Source organism: Ranitomeya imitator, chromosome 4, assembly GCF_032444005.1.
Source record: "Ranitomeya imitator isolate aRanImi1 chromosome 4, aRanImi1.pri, whole genome shotgun sequence".
NCBI lineage: Eukaryota > Metazoa > Chordata > Amphibia > Anura > Dendrobatidae > Ranitomeya > Ranitomeya imitator.
This window is the reverse complement of record NC_091285.1, coordinates 407374423-407390738: the sequence shown is the minus strand read 5'-3', so window position 1 is coordinate 407390738 and position 16316 is coordinate 407374423. Positions and strand designations below refer to the sequence as shown.

The following is a 16316-nucleotide window of genomic DNA, read 5'->3' as shown; positions in this document are numbered from 1 at the left end:
CAGATGAGGTTTAACAATGATAAATGTAAGGTTATACACATGGGAAGAAGGAATCAATGTCACCATTACACACTGAATGGGAAACCACTGGGTAAATCTGACAGGGAGAAGGACTTGGGGATCCTAGTTAATGATAAACTTACCTGGAGCAGCCAGTGCCAGGCAGCAGCTGCCAAGGCAAACAGGATCATGGGATGCATTAAAAGAGGTCTGGATACACATGATGAGAGCATTATACTGCCTCTGTACAAATCCCTAGTTAGACCGCACATGGAGTACTGTGTCCAGTTTTGGGCACCGGTGCTCAGGAAGGATATAATGGAACTAGAGAGAGTACAAAGGAGGGCAACAAAATTAATAAAGGGGATGGGAGAACTACAATACCCAGATAGATTAGCGAAATTAGGATTATTTAGTCTAGAAAAAAGACGACTGAGGGGCGATCTAATAACCATGTATAAGTATATAAGGGGACAATACAAATATCTCGCTGAGGATCTGTTTATACCAAGGAAGGTGACGGGCACAAGGGGGCATTCTTTGCGTCTGGAGGAGAGAAGGTTTTTCCACCAACATAGAAGAGGATTCTTTACTGTTAGGGCAGTGAGAATCTGGAATTGCTTGCCTGAGGAGGTGGTGATGGCGAACTCAGTCGAGGGGTTCAAGAGAGGCCTGGATGTCTTCCTGGAGCAGAACAATATTGTATCATACAATTAGGTTCTGTAGAAGGACGTAGATCTGGGGATTTATTATGATGGAATATAGGCTGAACTGGATGGACAAATGTCTTTTTTCGGCCTTACTAACTATGTTACTATGTTACTATATATAATTGTTCTCTTGGATTGTCACCTAATTTATTTAGGCTTTTTTACATGGACCAAGTGTAGTCCTAAACATTATGGCGGACCATCTGTTGTGTACAGAGGGGTCCCGACTTTGCCCCAACAGCAGATCTATTAGCAAAGTTCTCAACATGCCAGGTCTCCTGTCCGCTAAAGTGTTTCACTTCTGTTATACAGCTTTGTTCTGAAGCCTTGCATATCTTTTCCCAATCAAACCTTTGGAGCAAGGACCGAAACTAAAAAACCTGATTCCATAATTGACACTAAATACTTCTCCTGCATAAAATTGTATTGCAAGGACACCAATAATCTAAAAAGCTTGGTCACTTGTCTGCTGAAACATGGTTTCCAATCATGACCATTCTCAATATCAGTTGGGGTTCTGTAGTAAAATCATAATGAGATGTACTATTTCTAGGTATGTATAGGAGGCCATATAATTTGCAAATAATTCACTCTTTCTCTATTTTTAAGGCTTCCCATTCAACGTCCATTGAAGAAGATGGTTCAACAAGTTTTCTATGGTGGCTTTTAGGTGTGTGCTTTTTGTAGTCAGACATTTTAGGAGGTTTTGCTATCGTAGACATTTATGGCATATCCCCCGGATGTGCTATAAATGTCTGATTGGTGAAGGCCCACAACATACATTCTGCTAGACATCATCATATTTTTCCATAGTGGATGTGGATTCCGAGTTGTCCAGAGTGATTCCCTAATGAACACTTTCCACTACTTTTCTATTGATGCACAGCGTACTGGGGAAAGATTCGAGAGCACTGCAGCGCTCCTGCACCAGTAATAGAGTATCTCCACCAATTCCATTATTAATAGGTAGTGCACAATTTATTTAAAGGGAATCTGTCACCCCAAAATTCGCCTATAAGCTAAGGCCACCAGCATCAGGGGCTTATCTACAGCATTCTGAAAGATGAGAAAAACAGGTTAGATTATACTCACCCAGGGGCGGTCCCGGTTCGGGTCCGATGGGTGTCGCGGTCCGTGTCCGGCGTCTCCCATCTTGATACTATTACGTCCTCTTCTTATCTTCCTGCTGCGGCTCCTGCGCAGGCGTACTTTATCTGCCCTGTTGAGGGCAGAGCAAAGTACTGCAGTGCGCAGGCGTTGGGAAAGGTCCGAGAGGCCTGGCGCCTGCGCACTGCAGTACTTTACGCGGCCCTCAACAGGGCAGATAAAGTACGCCTGCGCAGGAGCCACGGCAGGAAGCAAAGAAGAGGACGTCATCGTAGGAAGATGGGAGGCACCAGACCTGGAACGCAACGCCCATCGCAGCGGGACCGCCCCTAGGCGAGTATAATCTAACTTGTTTTTTTTCTCTTTCAGGTTACATTGGGGGCTTATCAACAGCATTACAGAATGCTGTAAATAAGCCCCTGATGCCGGTGGCTTTAGCTTATAGGCGAATTTTGGGGTGACAGATTCCCTTTAATTGTTGATAAGGGAGATATCAAAATACAGGGATAGGCTTGGGGCATTGTATACCTTTTGTGTTCTTTTATCTTATTGAATCCCACTGGTGTGACCATTTTACTGCATGGTTTACATTAGGAACATGTTGCATGTGTCTGGGACGTCTCTCTTTTACTCCTGATATGTTAAAATGGAATGAAGTGAAAGAACAGTACATTGAAGCAATACAACTGCCATTGATGTCACATTAAACACACTAAGTTTCTTAAAGCAGAATGTCATTAGGACTGTTGGGATTAAACGTGTTGTTACTTAAATTTTAGGATCATGTGTTATTGAATGTACTTCTGTTGTTTTTCACAGGTATTGCTGCTCTGACCTTTGCTCTTTTGCTGTCTGCCAGAATGGGAATATTTCAGGAAACGCTTTATAAGGAATATGGGAAACACTCTAAAGAAGCCTTGTTTTACAATGTAAGACGTGGAACATCTTAATGTGGTTGTCCACTACTGTACAGCCCCTTTTAAATGTTAGTGTCCCAAATGTGATAGAAAGACATACACTACTCCCGGATCGGCAGCGTTCCAGTGATATCGGTGTTATGTTTCCGGGTGATTTCATTACCTTGTGCCATATGAGTGTTGCAGCCCACCAGCCTTCCGTCGAGTGGAGTTCCATCTGACAGATTTCCTCCTACCAGCAGTCGCTGTTAGGATGCAGCGCTCATGTGACATATCAATGTCACATGACTGCGCGGAGACACATTTTCGACAATTAGAAGCCGCGGATGGCTGCAGTGCTCATGTGACGTAATGTGAGCGCTGGGAGACACAGGATCAACTTCATTGGAACTGCGCCATTCGGGATGGATGTTTTGCTCCCATTTTATTTGGAGCACTTTAGGAAGGGATTGTTCATTAATTTTTAGCCCCTTTTAATTGAGCTAATTGTTGTCAAAAGAATGAATTAATAATCCCTTCAGCTCACATTAAAAATGCCTATTTGGGCTGTGCATTGATATTGGTAAAAGACCATTCTTCTTATTTCTGTTTCTTAAAAATATGAGCTTTTTTAATATTATAGTGACAAAAAAACCTGAACACTTCACAAGGCAGAAATATGAAGAACTTCAGAATACAGCAAATAAATCACACCCAAAATGTACAATAATAACCACTCGTATCAGCTAGGGTTGTCTATGTTCTTGGCTGCTAAGCTATGATTTGAGAACAACCCTGGGCAGTTTGGGAAAATCTGTCACCGAGCTACAACCCAATGTTGATTGTATCTTTGTGACTCGGGAGCTCCTACCTGCATTTGGAGCTTAAAGGGATATCCACCTCTTCGCTATTCAGAAGCGCACTGCTCCCCCCTTCTTGGCTTCCTGTTTGCAAGGGGCTGTACACTCCTGATGATTGATAGTTCAGGCCAGCAACATGGCTGGGCTCCTGGCCCGAACCGTGTGCTCTCCTGTGCTGATAGCAAAGGCAGCTTTTCCCATGAAGCATCGGAGAAACGCAAGAGATGCAGTGCTTGCATTTTAAACATATTTTCATTTACTGTAAAAAAAAAAACAAGCAAAATGAAGCCATACAATTACTAAAGGTTACAATGTAAGCAACAAATAGATGTCCTGTGAGCACAAAATCTAGATTACTGCAAAATAAACTTTGAAATAGCGCCTGTGAGCAAGATTTATCACTATAAAGTAAAGGCATGGCCATAATGGCTCTATTATATGCTAATTAATCTGATACCTTTGGTGAAGGAATCCGATCTCTAGTTATTGTTTAACGTTTTCTTCTAATGAGGTCTTCTGTGCATCAGGGCAGGACTGGGGACAGGGTTGTCTTCTGGTCCTCCGCTTGCCTGCTGTGTGTCTCACAGATCACTGATTATTCAGTGACCTACCTCCTTTCTGCAACTTTGTGCCGCCACCGTCATAGGGGTGGGCAGCACATGCGCAGTGTTATTCCACAGATGGTCTTTAGGTCTTCAATAAAATGTCGCCATTGGTGGCACATGCACAGATTGAGCTCTCGGTTCAAAGGTCTCTTCATTAAGCCAAACTCTCGATTTGCGCATGCACCACATCAGTGCCATTATATTGAAGACCTTAAGACCGTCTGTCGAATCACACCAGACATGTGCCGCCCACCCTAATGACTGCGGCGTGGAGTCTCAAAAAGGAGGCAGGTCATTGGGTGACCTGTCATAGACAGACACACTGGAGGCAAGCAGAAGAAGACCCTACTCCCATTCCGCACGATTTGCAGGATACGTCATTAGAAAATAAAACTTTAGAGGCTGGTTAAACAATAACCAGAGATCGGATTCCTTCACTAAAGGTGTCAATATAATAGCACCATTACAGCCATGTCTTTACTTCATAGTGCAAAATTCTGCTAAAAGGTTCTCTTTAAGGGGGTTGTCCTCTGCTCTTAATCACTATACTGCCTCCATGTAAAATAAGAACAGCCTTTACTCGCCTCCGAGCTAGTTCCAGCGAAGTCTGCAGGCAATCAGCATCCAGTTCACTCTGACTTCCTTTGGACTAACTAATCCAGAAAAGATGCAGCTGTTCTCTGACTGGTTTTGGATGTCTGTTTTGGTTGAAGGAAGTGAGTGAACGAAGCAGCCACTGATTGAGACCAGTCCCAAACATTGCTGGAACAACATAAACATCGGAGGGGAGTATTGGCTGGTATTTGCACGGGGAAATATAGTGAAAGAGAAGAAAATGCTTCAAGTTGTGTAAATATCATTGAACTGGTAAGTGTCTGTAACCTTGTGGCCATGACCATTATCTGGTTCCTTTGAATCGGAGCTCAATTATTAAACTTGTTCCTGCTTGTCCTTTTCCCCCTCAGCATGCATTGCCACTGCCAGGATTCCTGCTTCTTGCTCCTGACATTTATAATCATGCAGTGATGTTCACACAAAGCGGTGAGTATCTACCAAATGAGGACCATTGTGAATTTGATCCCTCGCTTCCTACATTTCTTAAAAGAAAAAGAAAGTTCTCAAAATGTCTCAAAGCAGAGTACACAAGAAATATTCCCCGAGTAATTGTAATTATTACATACATAGGCTGGAGTATAGGGAGAAAAAATATGATTGATGTCGGATGGTTGCGTAGTGAGATTTTGTTCTGTTTGTATAGTAGAGACCTACTCCCCACTGCTGTACTGCAAAAATATTCATCCCCTATAGTGCATAGCCCTACAGTACCAAATACCTACACAGTGCAGAATATGGCCAGTATCAGCATTTTTGGAATGTGAGCAAAACCACAGCAACCTGAGAATTGAATACATGGCTGTTATGTAGCTCCGAAAAGCTTGTACGTCACATGAAAGCAGAGGTTCTGGCATATACAGTTGTGGCCAAAAGTATTAACACCCCTGCAATTCTGTCAGATAATACTCAGTTTGTTCCTGAAAATGATTGCAATCACAAATTCTTTGGTATTATTATCTTCATTTGTCTTAAATGAAAAAAACACAAAAACAATTGTCCTAAAGCCAAATTGGATATAATTCCACACCAAACATAAAAAAGGGGGTGGATAAAAGTATTGGCACTGTTCGAAAAATCAAGTGATGCTTCTCTAAATTGTGTAATTAACAGCACCTGTAACTTACCTGTGGCACCTAACAGGTGTTGGCAATAACTAAATCACACTTGCAGCCAGTTGACATGGATTAAAGTTGACTCAACCTCTGTCCTGTGTCCTTGTGTGTACCACATTGAGCATGGAGAAAAGAAAGAAGACCAAAGAACTGTCTGAGGACTTGAGAAACCAAATTGTGAGGAAGCATGACCAATCTCAAGGCTACAAGTCCATCTCCAAAGACCTGAATGTTCCTGTGTCTACCATGCGCAGTGTCATCAAGAAGTTTAAAGCCCATGGCACGGTGGCTAACCTCCCTAGATGTGGGTAGAAAAGAAAAATTGACAAGAGATTTCAATGCAAGATTGTGCGGATGTTGGATAAAGAACCAAGACTAACATCCAAACAAGTTCAAGCTGCCCTGCAGTCCAAGGGTACAACAGTGTCAACCCGTACTATCCGTCGGCGTCTGAATGAAAAGGGACTGTATGGTAGGAGACCCAGGAAGACCCCACTTCTTACCCCGAGACATAAAAAAGCCAGGCTGGAGTTTGCCAAAACTTACTTGAAAAAGCCTAAAACGTTTTGGAAGAATGTTCTCTGGTCAGATGAGACAAAAGTAGAGCTTTTTGGGCAAAGGCATCAACATAGAGTTTACAGGAGAAAAAAAGATGCATTCAAAGAAAAGAACACGATCCCTACAGTCAAACATGGCGGAGGTTCCCTGATGTTTTGGGGTTGCTTTGCTGCCTCTGGCACTGGACTGCTTGATCGTGTGCATGGCATTATGAAGTCTGAAGACTACCAACAAATTTTGCAGCATAATGTAGGCCCAGTGTGAGAAAGCTGGGTCTCCCTCAAAGGTCATGGGTCTCCAGCAGGGCAATGACCCAAAACACACTTCAAAAAGCACTAGAAAATGGTTTGAGAGAAAGCACTGGAGACTTCTAAGGTGGCCAGCAATGAGTCCAGACCTGAATCCCATAGAACACCTGTGGAGAGATCTAAAAATGGCAGTTTGGAGAAGGCACTCTTCAAATATCAGGGACCTGGAGCAGTTTGCCAAAGAAGAATGGTCTAAAATTCCAGCAGAGCATTGTAAGAAACTCATTGATGGTTACCAGAAGCGGTTGGTCGCAGTTATTTTGGCTAAAGGTTGTGCAACCAAGTATTAGGCTGAGGGTGCCAATACTTTTGTCTGGCCCATTTTTGGAGTTTTGTGTGAAATGATCAATGTTTTGCTTTTTGCTTCATTCTCTTTTGTGTTTTTTTATTTAAGACAAATTAAATGAAGATAATAATACCAAAGAATTTGTGATTGCAATCATTTTCAGGAAGAAACGGAGTATTATCTGACAGAATTGCAGGGGTGTCAATACTTTTGGCCATGACTGTATAAATCTAACATCTCCAGTCCTATTGGGGACAATCAGGCTGCCTCCATACACAACAGATTGTCAGCTAATGTTTTGTGAACTTGAAGGAGCATATTTAATATCTGACACTGTGCTATTTTTCTCCTACTGAAGACAGGTCAGTGGGGAGAGGCTCCTTCTGCAGCCAGCTGTGTTGCACTTTGAAATGGCTGACCTCCAGAACAGGCATAGAGATTCTTTTACGGACAAATGTGCCCACCATTAACCTTTTTTGAGTTGCATAATTTGGCATGACACCAGTTTAGTTCTCTTGCACCATCTGGTACAAAAAAGTGTTCTTTTAATGCTTTTTCATCTTTATTTAATATCACATGCTATAAATGTTAGCGAGGTTTAGAGGCAAGTTGAAAGGTTATTTCCATCTTAGCTTTTCATGGTGGAGGCTGGAATAACTTTATCCAGTTGCTGACTGTTGGAAGCTCTTTAAACAGTCGAAAGTGGCTGCACTATGTTGGTCCTTAAACTCCCATTAAAATTACTGGTAGTTACGCACACAGCTATTTGCATAGCGTCCCCCCTAGTGCCTGGATGGAGCTAATCCCCCATGTCAGTCATGGAAGGCCGAGATGGAAATAATCGTTTAAGGAAGGACACATCTGTATTTCTCTATACTAAAGGCGAGTAACAAATTAAGGTAAGAATTGTTGAGATTTTATTTTTTTCTCACTTTGTGTATTTTTTTCTGCACAGTGTTCTTACAAACAAGGTATTTGCAAAGATCATCAACTATTTATGTGGAGTTAAAGGAGTTATCTGGGACTAATTTATTTTTTTACTATGTGCCTAAGAAATATCTGCCTGTTCTGCTCACCACCGATCTCTGCTCAGTCATAGCAGTCGTAGACTGCTCCTGCGCCTTCCGCCGACATCACGTCAACAGAGTGGCTGCTTCTCTTCTGTGCTACTCTGTCGATGGGGCATCACTGTTGATGTTATACTGACTGAAAGCCGGCTACCTAACTGCAGGAAGCTGGCTGTCAATCTGCATGACCTCTCCAATCACGGCCAGTTGATCCAGTAACCTGGAAGAGCTGCTCTTTTGATGTTTAGCGGCAGAATCACTGGCAGGGGAGGTCTGTGAGTCGGTGCCTTGTAGAACAGGCAGGTAGTTAATAACCACCTGCCTGTCAGTTCTTGGGCCCATAGTAAAAAATATAAAAATAAAATACAATAGTCCTGTAAAACGCCTTTAATTAGTGTGAAGTTTTAATATGTTGTGCAAATTTTGACTTTCTTGAATGTTTTTAACTTTTTGGCTTTCTACACACGCGATACTAACTTGTATCTCCTTGATGTGAATAATGCGTGTATATATTATAAATGTGAATGCTAAGCATGCAATTTAAATTAAGGCTGAAGTTACATGTTCCTTGCATTACAGAACCATTTCAGCTGCCGCCACTGGGAATCCAGATGCCGATCATGTGGTTTTATCTTCTCATGAATGTGATCACTCAGTATCCTTCCCTTGATTTTCCAGCTGTTATACAGTTCATGACAGAGATGACAGCAGGGTCTGGTAGGCAGATGGACATTACTCCTGCAAAAGGTTTCTGTACATTATACTGTTAAATAGGTATGACATGCCGTCCGTATTCATCAAACTTTCTAATGTATCTTATCAGAAAAATGTGCTTCTTTCTCCTCCTGGATTGATCATTCACTTTCCATTCATGGGAAAACTCTATATTCAATGAAGACATATTTTTCCATTAATACGATGGTGCCTGTGCATTTAAAATTCTATGGAGCAGAAACTAGAGGCAGACACAGACAGTCTGTTGCACCTGCTGCTGAATTGCCGGTTACTGTTCTACATAAAACTTTGAGCACCAACTGTCATCTAGCTCAGTAACGGGAGTGTCTACAGTACAGACCAAAAGTTTGGACATGCCTTCTCATTTAAAGATTTTTCTGTATTTTCATACAGAAGAGAATCCCAAGAGTGTGCAAAGCAGTCATCAAAGCAAAAGGTGGCTACTTTGAAGAACCTAGAATATGACATTTTCAGTTGTTTCACACTTTTTTGTTAAGTATATAATTTCACATGTGTTAATTCATAGTTTTGATGCCTTCAGTGTGAATTTACAATTTTCATAGTCATGAAAATACAGAAAAATCTTTAAATGAGAAGGTGTGTCCAAACTTTTGGTCTGTACTGTATATTCAGAGTTTACCTGTGAATTAGCAATGATAGAGCAGTCCAGGAGGAGAAATAAACAAATTCCTCTAATATGTTTCTTATTTTTATGTGTACTATTGATTTATGAAAAAAAATTAAAACATCGGCTACTCTTTAAGGTTCCAGCTATGTAATGGTCTCGTGTCAAACTCTCTCTTCTTGTAAGTTCTGCTTCTCTTATATAGTAGAGGCTCTACTTGTCTGTTTTCTTGCTGTTACTCAGTTTGCCTTAACACATTTTTCAAGATATGTATGCATCCGTGGAGTATTCATTCTCACAACAGAGTGTCCATCTTTAACTGTGACCCTAGTTGTCACGTTGCGAAAATTCCTAAGTCTCATCTTCTCCATTCTGTACTTCAAGAACCCTTTTACTGCCTGGCACTGGATTGGCACCTTTCTAGTTTTTTTGGGTACATTGCTGTACACCGAAGTGTGGAACACCATAAAGACTGCTCCTGGCAAGGACAAAAAGGAGGTCAAGAAGGAGTAGAAGTTCTTAAACTTGATGCAAAATGTTGCTTCCCTAAATTTTCACAGGGGGTGCAGCACTATTTATATTCCTTCCTTTGAACTTTGTAATGAACGTTACAATTTTTATAATACAAGTGATAAGATATTCGGTAATAAGTGACTGATAGGTCAATTTCAATTATGGATTTTATGACTCTCTCAGTAACATTGTAGATAGAAAATGCAACCAAATGTTACAGGATTGAAAAGGAAGTGAGGAAAAATAATAGATTACACAGCGAGAAAAATAGATTCATTGTATCAAAACATATTACTTTTTAAATTTCCGTTTTATTAGTGTGTTTGTATGGGTGGAGGCTAATGATCAGTGAAGCACAGACACAGTGACCGTTTCTAACCAGCCTTACACAATTCTTGTTAGTAGCTTTTTACTAAACCCTAGTATTGTATGTTTCACAGTAGCAGATGTAAGCTGAATTAGTATAACTTTGAGATGTCTGGAAATTACACCAGTTCCTTCCCTACTCGGTGTAGGACTAGGATTACTGGTCGTTTTGCATTCTGACATTTTGAGGGTTTTTTTTAAACCTTAAAGTGGTTTTCAGAAATTTACAAAAAGTTTTGGAATATTCTAAAATATAGAATGAAAAGCATTTCTTACAGTTTGAATTGCCAGCTGCCCTTGGAGACATCCAGTACAGGGTAAACGATTGGCTGCAGTGGTCAGAGTGGTGGTGAATGTTGTAAGGGACTTCATTACTGCAGGACCAATGGGGACCATCACAAATGTTGTATAATCTTGGGTTAAGTCCTTTAAGTTGTTAGTCTTGTCATGTACATGTACTAACTGTACTTACCGAACTTTTCATTTCAGGTCACAAAAAGTTGTGTTTTTGGGGTCCTTTATCTGCATTGTTTTGGAGTATATTATTGGTATATTAGTAATGTAGACTTCTGTGATGTGATCTATAATACATCATGTATCATATTAGACATACTGTGAAGCTGGGACCCCAGGTCCCTATTATTTTGCAGAGCTGACTGGTGGTGCTCACTCGGCTGTTTCTGTATCTGCAGGTCATTTTTATAGACCGTGACTTTGTGTGGTCTGATTCCTGAACATTAACGTCCTCATCATTTAGTTTTACCCATATATAGTTATGGGTGTCTGGAATTGTGCTAGATTAGGAAGGCATTGCTGAGCTTACTTTTAAATTGTCAGTCAAGTATACAGACTCTAAACCTTATGTCCATATTGTAAAGAAGTTATGGGGAATCTGTCAGATCATTTTTACTACTGAAACTCATGATATTACAATACATTAGTGTATGGGGGGGCATGTCCTTGTACTTTGTAGTGCGCCAACGTTCCCATAATGCGTTTCCAGATATTCATCCGCTTCAAAGCTATCTAGAGTCCTTGCCCCTACTATCATATTTACCACCTATCGCTGCCACTTTCTTCAGTCCCCTGCCGGATTGCTCCAGTGTCACTTTTCAATACAAGTCTATGAGAACCTCGTTCTGGCTGTCACAGACTTGCACTAAGAGCTTGTGACTATTACTACTGACTTCTGGCCAGTCAGAAGCTGCAGTCACAAGATAGTGCCGCTTGACCAGAGCAGCGCTGATAAAAGGTGAAGACGCCCGACGGGTAAGTATCATACTGCAGGCAGGGACCTTAGATTAGAAGCACCACTCCAGCGCCAAAAAAACAACCTCCTCCTCTGGAGTGGTGCTTTAACTACAAAACAGGTATACTTTTATATGGTCACAATAAAATCTATTGTGTGTAAGCCTTCATTTTAGGCTTGGCAGAGGGTAATGACCGGAAATCGTCCCAATAGTCTTTACTACTTTTTTTTTTTTTTTCTCCACATTGCTTTACATACATATTTCTGAAGAACAGCAGATAATTTTAGGTCATTACAGCTTTTGAATCCATACTTGTGTACCATTGTATGGATGACATAAAGCTGATCTCATTCAGTCTGTCGTGGCTGTGAGAAGATGTCTTACAATGTGTTTATGAACAATACTACCTAACTTTTATAAGCTGCAGATTCAGGGTCCATCAGTATTAAAACAAATGTGTCTTATAAACTATTGACCTGTGGTCGTTTTTAAGTTCAGGAGCCATTTAACGGGACCTTGGCACTAGATTAACGCTGACCGAACTAGGGGCAGCATGAATCAGACCTGGCTTGATGACTGCAGCAAGGTATGTTTTACCCGTAAACAATGGTGATTCGGAGAATAATATAGTATGACGATCCTGACGGGAGACAATAGGGAGAGAGACCAGACTAGTCTGGTGCTTCCTCTGGTCGATTTCTCCTTGCACCACTTGAGCTGATTGACAGGTCTCTCCTCATGTACACAAATGAGAGACCTGTCAATAAACTGAAGGGCGGTGGGGAGAAACTGGTCTCTCCCTATAGCTCTTAGCAAGATTTTCAAACTGTTGCCTCTGAAATACCACAGCGTTTCAGAAAGACACATACCCTTGAACCCGTATTTTGGGCAGCATAAATCAAATGACAAGTTTCCTTTTAAGATGCTATGCGTAGATATAGACCAACAGAAGATCCACTAAGGAAGCAATAAAAAGCACTCGAGAAGCTAGATTCTGCCTTATCTTGTACCACAGTTAGTGTTACTTTTATTTGTGCCTTGTGTATTGCCCTTTTCTAATATATCAATTATATAAAAGGAAGTCAAAAGTAGAGTAGTAAAAAATATAACATGTCTTCTGTCCTGCCTACGATACTGTGACATGTTTAGACAAAAACTGTTTAGGAATGCAAATATTCTTTTGGCAGTTCAGTCTTTTCAAGCTTAAAACTTTCTCACAATGTATCTGATCAGAAAGTAATATTGATAAAGCAGCTGACATTGGTTAGAATGGATGATGACATGGATACACTATAGAACTCCCATCTATTTCTTTTTATAAGTGTGTGTGTATACGTGCATGTAATGTAGTGTGTGTGTGGTAATATACTCGCCTACCGCTGCTCTCTGCGGGATCCAGCAATGTGCCGCTTTGCTTCTCGGTGACGTCACTGTTGTCACTCCATACTCACTGTGACCCGGAAGTCCCTTACAATGTTAGCTCTTCCCCGACACTCCATAGACTTATTGTAAAAGCCACTTTCTGGTCACACAGAGCACAGCATCATCCGGAGAGTCATTTTTTACGTGGGAGTGCTTCTTTAATGTAATGTACATTTTTCTCAACAATATTTGTGACATCCCCTGACAATCTAATGTCTTTGGGGGCCAATATTATTTTTTTCTTAGACGATAATCCACATCCTCGTGTGCTTTTAAAGGAGATTTCCTATCTTGTACATTTATAGCTTATCCTTAGGATATGGTTTGAATGCAAAGTCCATGCAAGTTCCACAAATGGATCCTACATTTATCTTGATAATGGGGTTCCGATGCAGGCTTGTGTTAGAGAACACATGGTCAAAATTACCATACAAATGAATGAGAATTCCAACCATCTCTCCACTGACAGCTGTGCGTTTGGGCCATTTTCGTGATATATACAAGTCCTACTGTTGGGACTTGCATTGACACTTGTGGATATGGCATAAATGTACGAGATGCGAATGCACCTTTACATTATCATCTTTAGGCCTCATTCAAATGTTAGTATTTGTCATCCATGTGCTGTCCATGTTTTCAACGCACTGCACATGAATACATTATATGGGGCTACTGGCTTGTCCAATTTTCAAACAAGCAAACAAAAAAAATCTGTTTTCACTGACCATTTGCTAGGAGACACTTGAGCTTCCTTCCGTTATTTTTTGTTTAGCATAATCAAAAACCAGATTGCAGAGCTCGTACTCACTCAGGTGTGGCAGGAGGAAGACCGAGGAGGCGCATTTCTTTAAAAAGTCCGTGCGGGTTTATTTGCTCCATAAACCCCTAAGCAACAAAAGGTACACGGCTTTTAGAGCCGGCAAAACCACACAAAAATGTCCTTAGTTAGGTTTTGCTCCCTCAGGCCTGTGAGCACACAAGTTGGAAAATGTCCGGCACGCAGGCTCGCTCTGGAGCCACACACACAGGAGGGCTTTTCCCTCCCCAGTCACAGACCATGTGCCAAGCAACAGCCTCCATTATGTAGGCTGTAACAACACCCACATGTGAGGTATGTGGCTAGCCAGACCCGCCCATCTCTCATAGCTGCCCGCAACCCGGACCCAGGTGCACCAAACAACATCCTAGTGCTTACGTGCACTATAGAAAAATACTCCTGGTTACTCACAGGGAGCAGCCATCCCAGTGACACATACCTCCCATTGATTACGCGGTCATTAGCCTCCTTACGATATGATATGCGGATGGTAAAAAAAACGATACATGGAGTGCAAATGGATGACAAACAGACCAGCGCACAGATTCAATTCAGTCATGCAAGTGTAAATAAGGCCTTATTTGAATAAGAACATTAGATTCCTTAGTGGATATTTTAGACATGACCCCAGCATATTATGTATTATTTATTGGTCGTTACAGAGAACTGTTTTGACATTTTTTTTGCCTCAAATTCTGTCATCGTACGTTTAATTGAGAATAGGCTAATTTGTATCCCTAATCTGTTTTTTTTTCTTGTTTGTTTTAATTGCTGTTAACCAATTGTATGCATTAGAAACGATCAATATGACCAACCATTTAAGGCTACATCCAGAGTGTTTTTTCTTTTTAATGTATTACAGGTGTTCAAACGGATCTTGTTACTTTTTTGAAAACTTTGTGATATAAAAGGACTTCAAAATATAAATTCTTTCTGCAATATATATAATTACATATACTTAGGGGAAAAAAAGTCATAGTGCTGGACTATTAAAAGGGTTGTCCATGTTTGGCACACAACTCTGCAGTCAATCTATGTTGACTGCAGACTTGTGAAGCCTCACATCGTGCACAGAGCGCGCTGTCAGGATTCTCTGATGCGAGCAACAAGACCACGTGGTCATGTGACTGCAAGTATGTAAGAAGTATATTTCTGGCCGCATTCCAACTAGATGTGCCTAGCCACGCTCAATTCACCCCTTACAGAATAGAAAGGCTGAAGTTGGGGCTCTCTGCTGCCTATTTGACAGAAGAAGATTACACTGTGGGGATAAAATGGAAATCTTCAGCATGTAGTCTCATGGGATATGCTGTTGTCTTTGAAAATGGGAGAGGCTGTTCTACTGCTCTCACATAGCTTATTAGGAGAAGGCTAGAAAGAGCAAAAGTACTACTTTCAAAGGTTCCCCTCGGGGCCTATTTAGACATGCGAGCAGGGAAACGAGTGTTAGTAGAAACATTCCTTCCTGACTATTGGCCCATCTAAAAATGCTTGTTTGGGTGTGCTGATTTTTAACTGCTAAATAAACACTGGGTTCTAGGCAGCACTCTGTCCTGCGTAAGCAGGTGAAGTGCTATTGATAAAATTATATTCTGTGCTCACTAAACAGGCCATTATACCTCCTCCATAGGCACATATAAACCCAGCATTGGTTTGTTTAGTCTCTGTGTACAGTATGTAGTGAGACTCAGATTAACCCTTTGCAAGCAGCAGATTCCTTCTTTTACTGCATTCCGTTTGAGGTGAAGATTTGTCTCCTGGTTGGAGGTAAGGTTTATTTTTGCCCTATTTGTGTTTTGCATATTTACTTTTGGTGAACTTGTGAGAAAAATACAGTATAGACCAAAAGTTTGGACACACCTTCTCATTTAAAGATTTTTCTGTATTTTCATGACTATGAAAATTGTACATTCACACTGAAGGCATCAAAACTATGAATTAACACATGTGGAATTATATACTTAACAAAAAAAGTGTGAAGCAACTGAAATTATGTCTTATATTCTAGGTTCTTCAAAGTAGCCACCTTTTGCTTTGATGACTGCTTTGCACACTCTTGGCATTCTCTTGATGAGCTTCAAGAGGTAGTCACCGGGAATGGATTTCACTTCACAGGTGTGCCCTGTCAGGTATAATAAGTGGGATTTCTTGCCTTATAAATGGGGTTGGGACTATCAGTTGTGTTGTGCAGAAGTCTGGTGGATACACAGCTGATAGTCCTACTGAATAGACTGTTAGCTGATTTTTTTTCTTGCCATAATACAAATTCTAAGTAAAGAAAAACGAGTGGCCATCATTACTTTAAGAAATGAAGGTCAGTCAGTCTGAAAAATTGGGAAAACTTTGAAAGTGTCCCCAAGTGCAGTGGCAAAACCATCAGACGCTACAAAGAAACTGGCTCACATGAGGACTGCCCCAGGAAAGGAAGACCAAGAGTCACCTCTGCTTCTGAGGATAAGTTTAT

At 41.0% G+C, this 16316-nt stretch overlaps 1 protein-coding gene across 1 annotated transcript in view; it reads left to right on the top strand.

Moving 5' to 3' along the window:
- Positions 1-14779, top strand: part of SLC35B4 (solute carrier family 35 member B4) — a 33686-nt gene extending 18907 nt beyond the window's left edge. Inside the window, exons 6-10 of the mRNA XM_069765364.1 lie at positions 1320-1380; positions 2637-2746; positions 5144-5219; positions 8704-8779; positions 9751-14779. Of these exons, the coding sequence (XP_069621465.1) occupies positions 1320-1380; positions 2637-2746; positions 5144-5219; positions 8704-8779; positions 9751-9997 (570 nt within the window). The 3' untranslated portion in view covers positions 9998-14779. The remainder of the gene's footprint in view (positions 1-1319; positions 1381-2636; positions 2747-5143; positions 5220-8703; positions 8780-9750) is intronic.
- The last annotated feature ends 1537 nt before the right edge of the window (positions 14780-16316 follow it).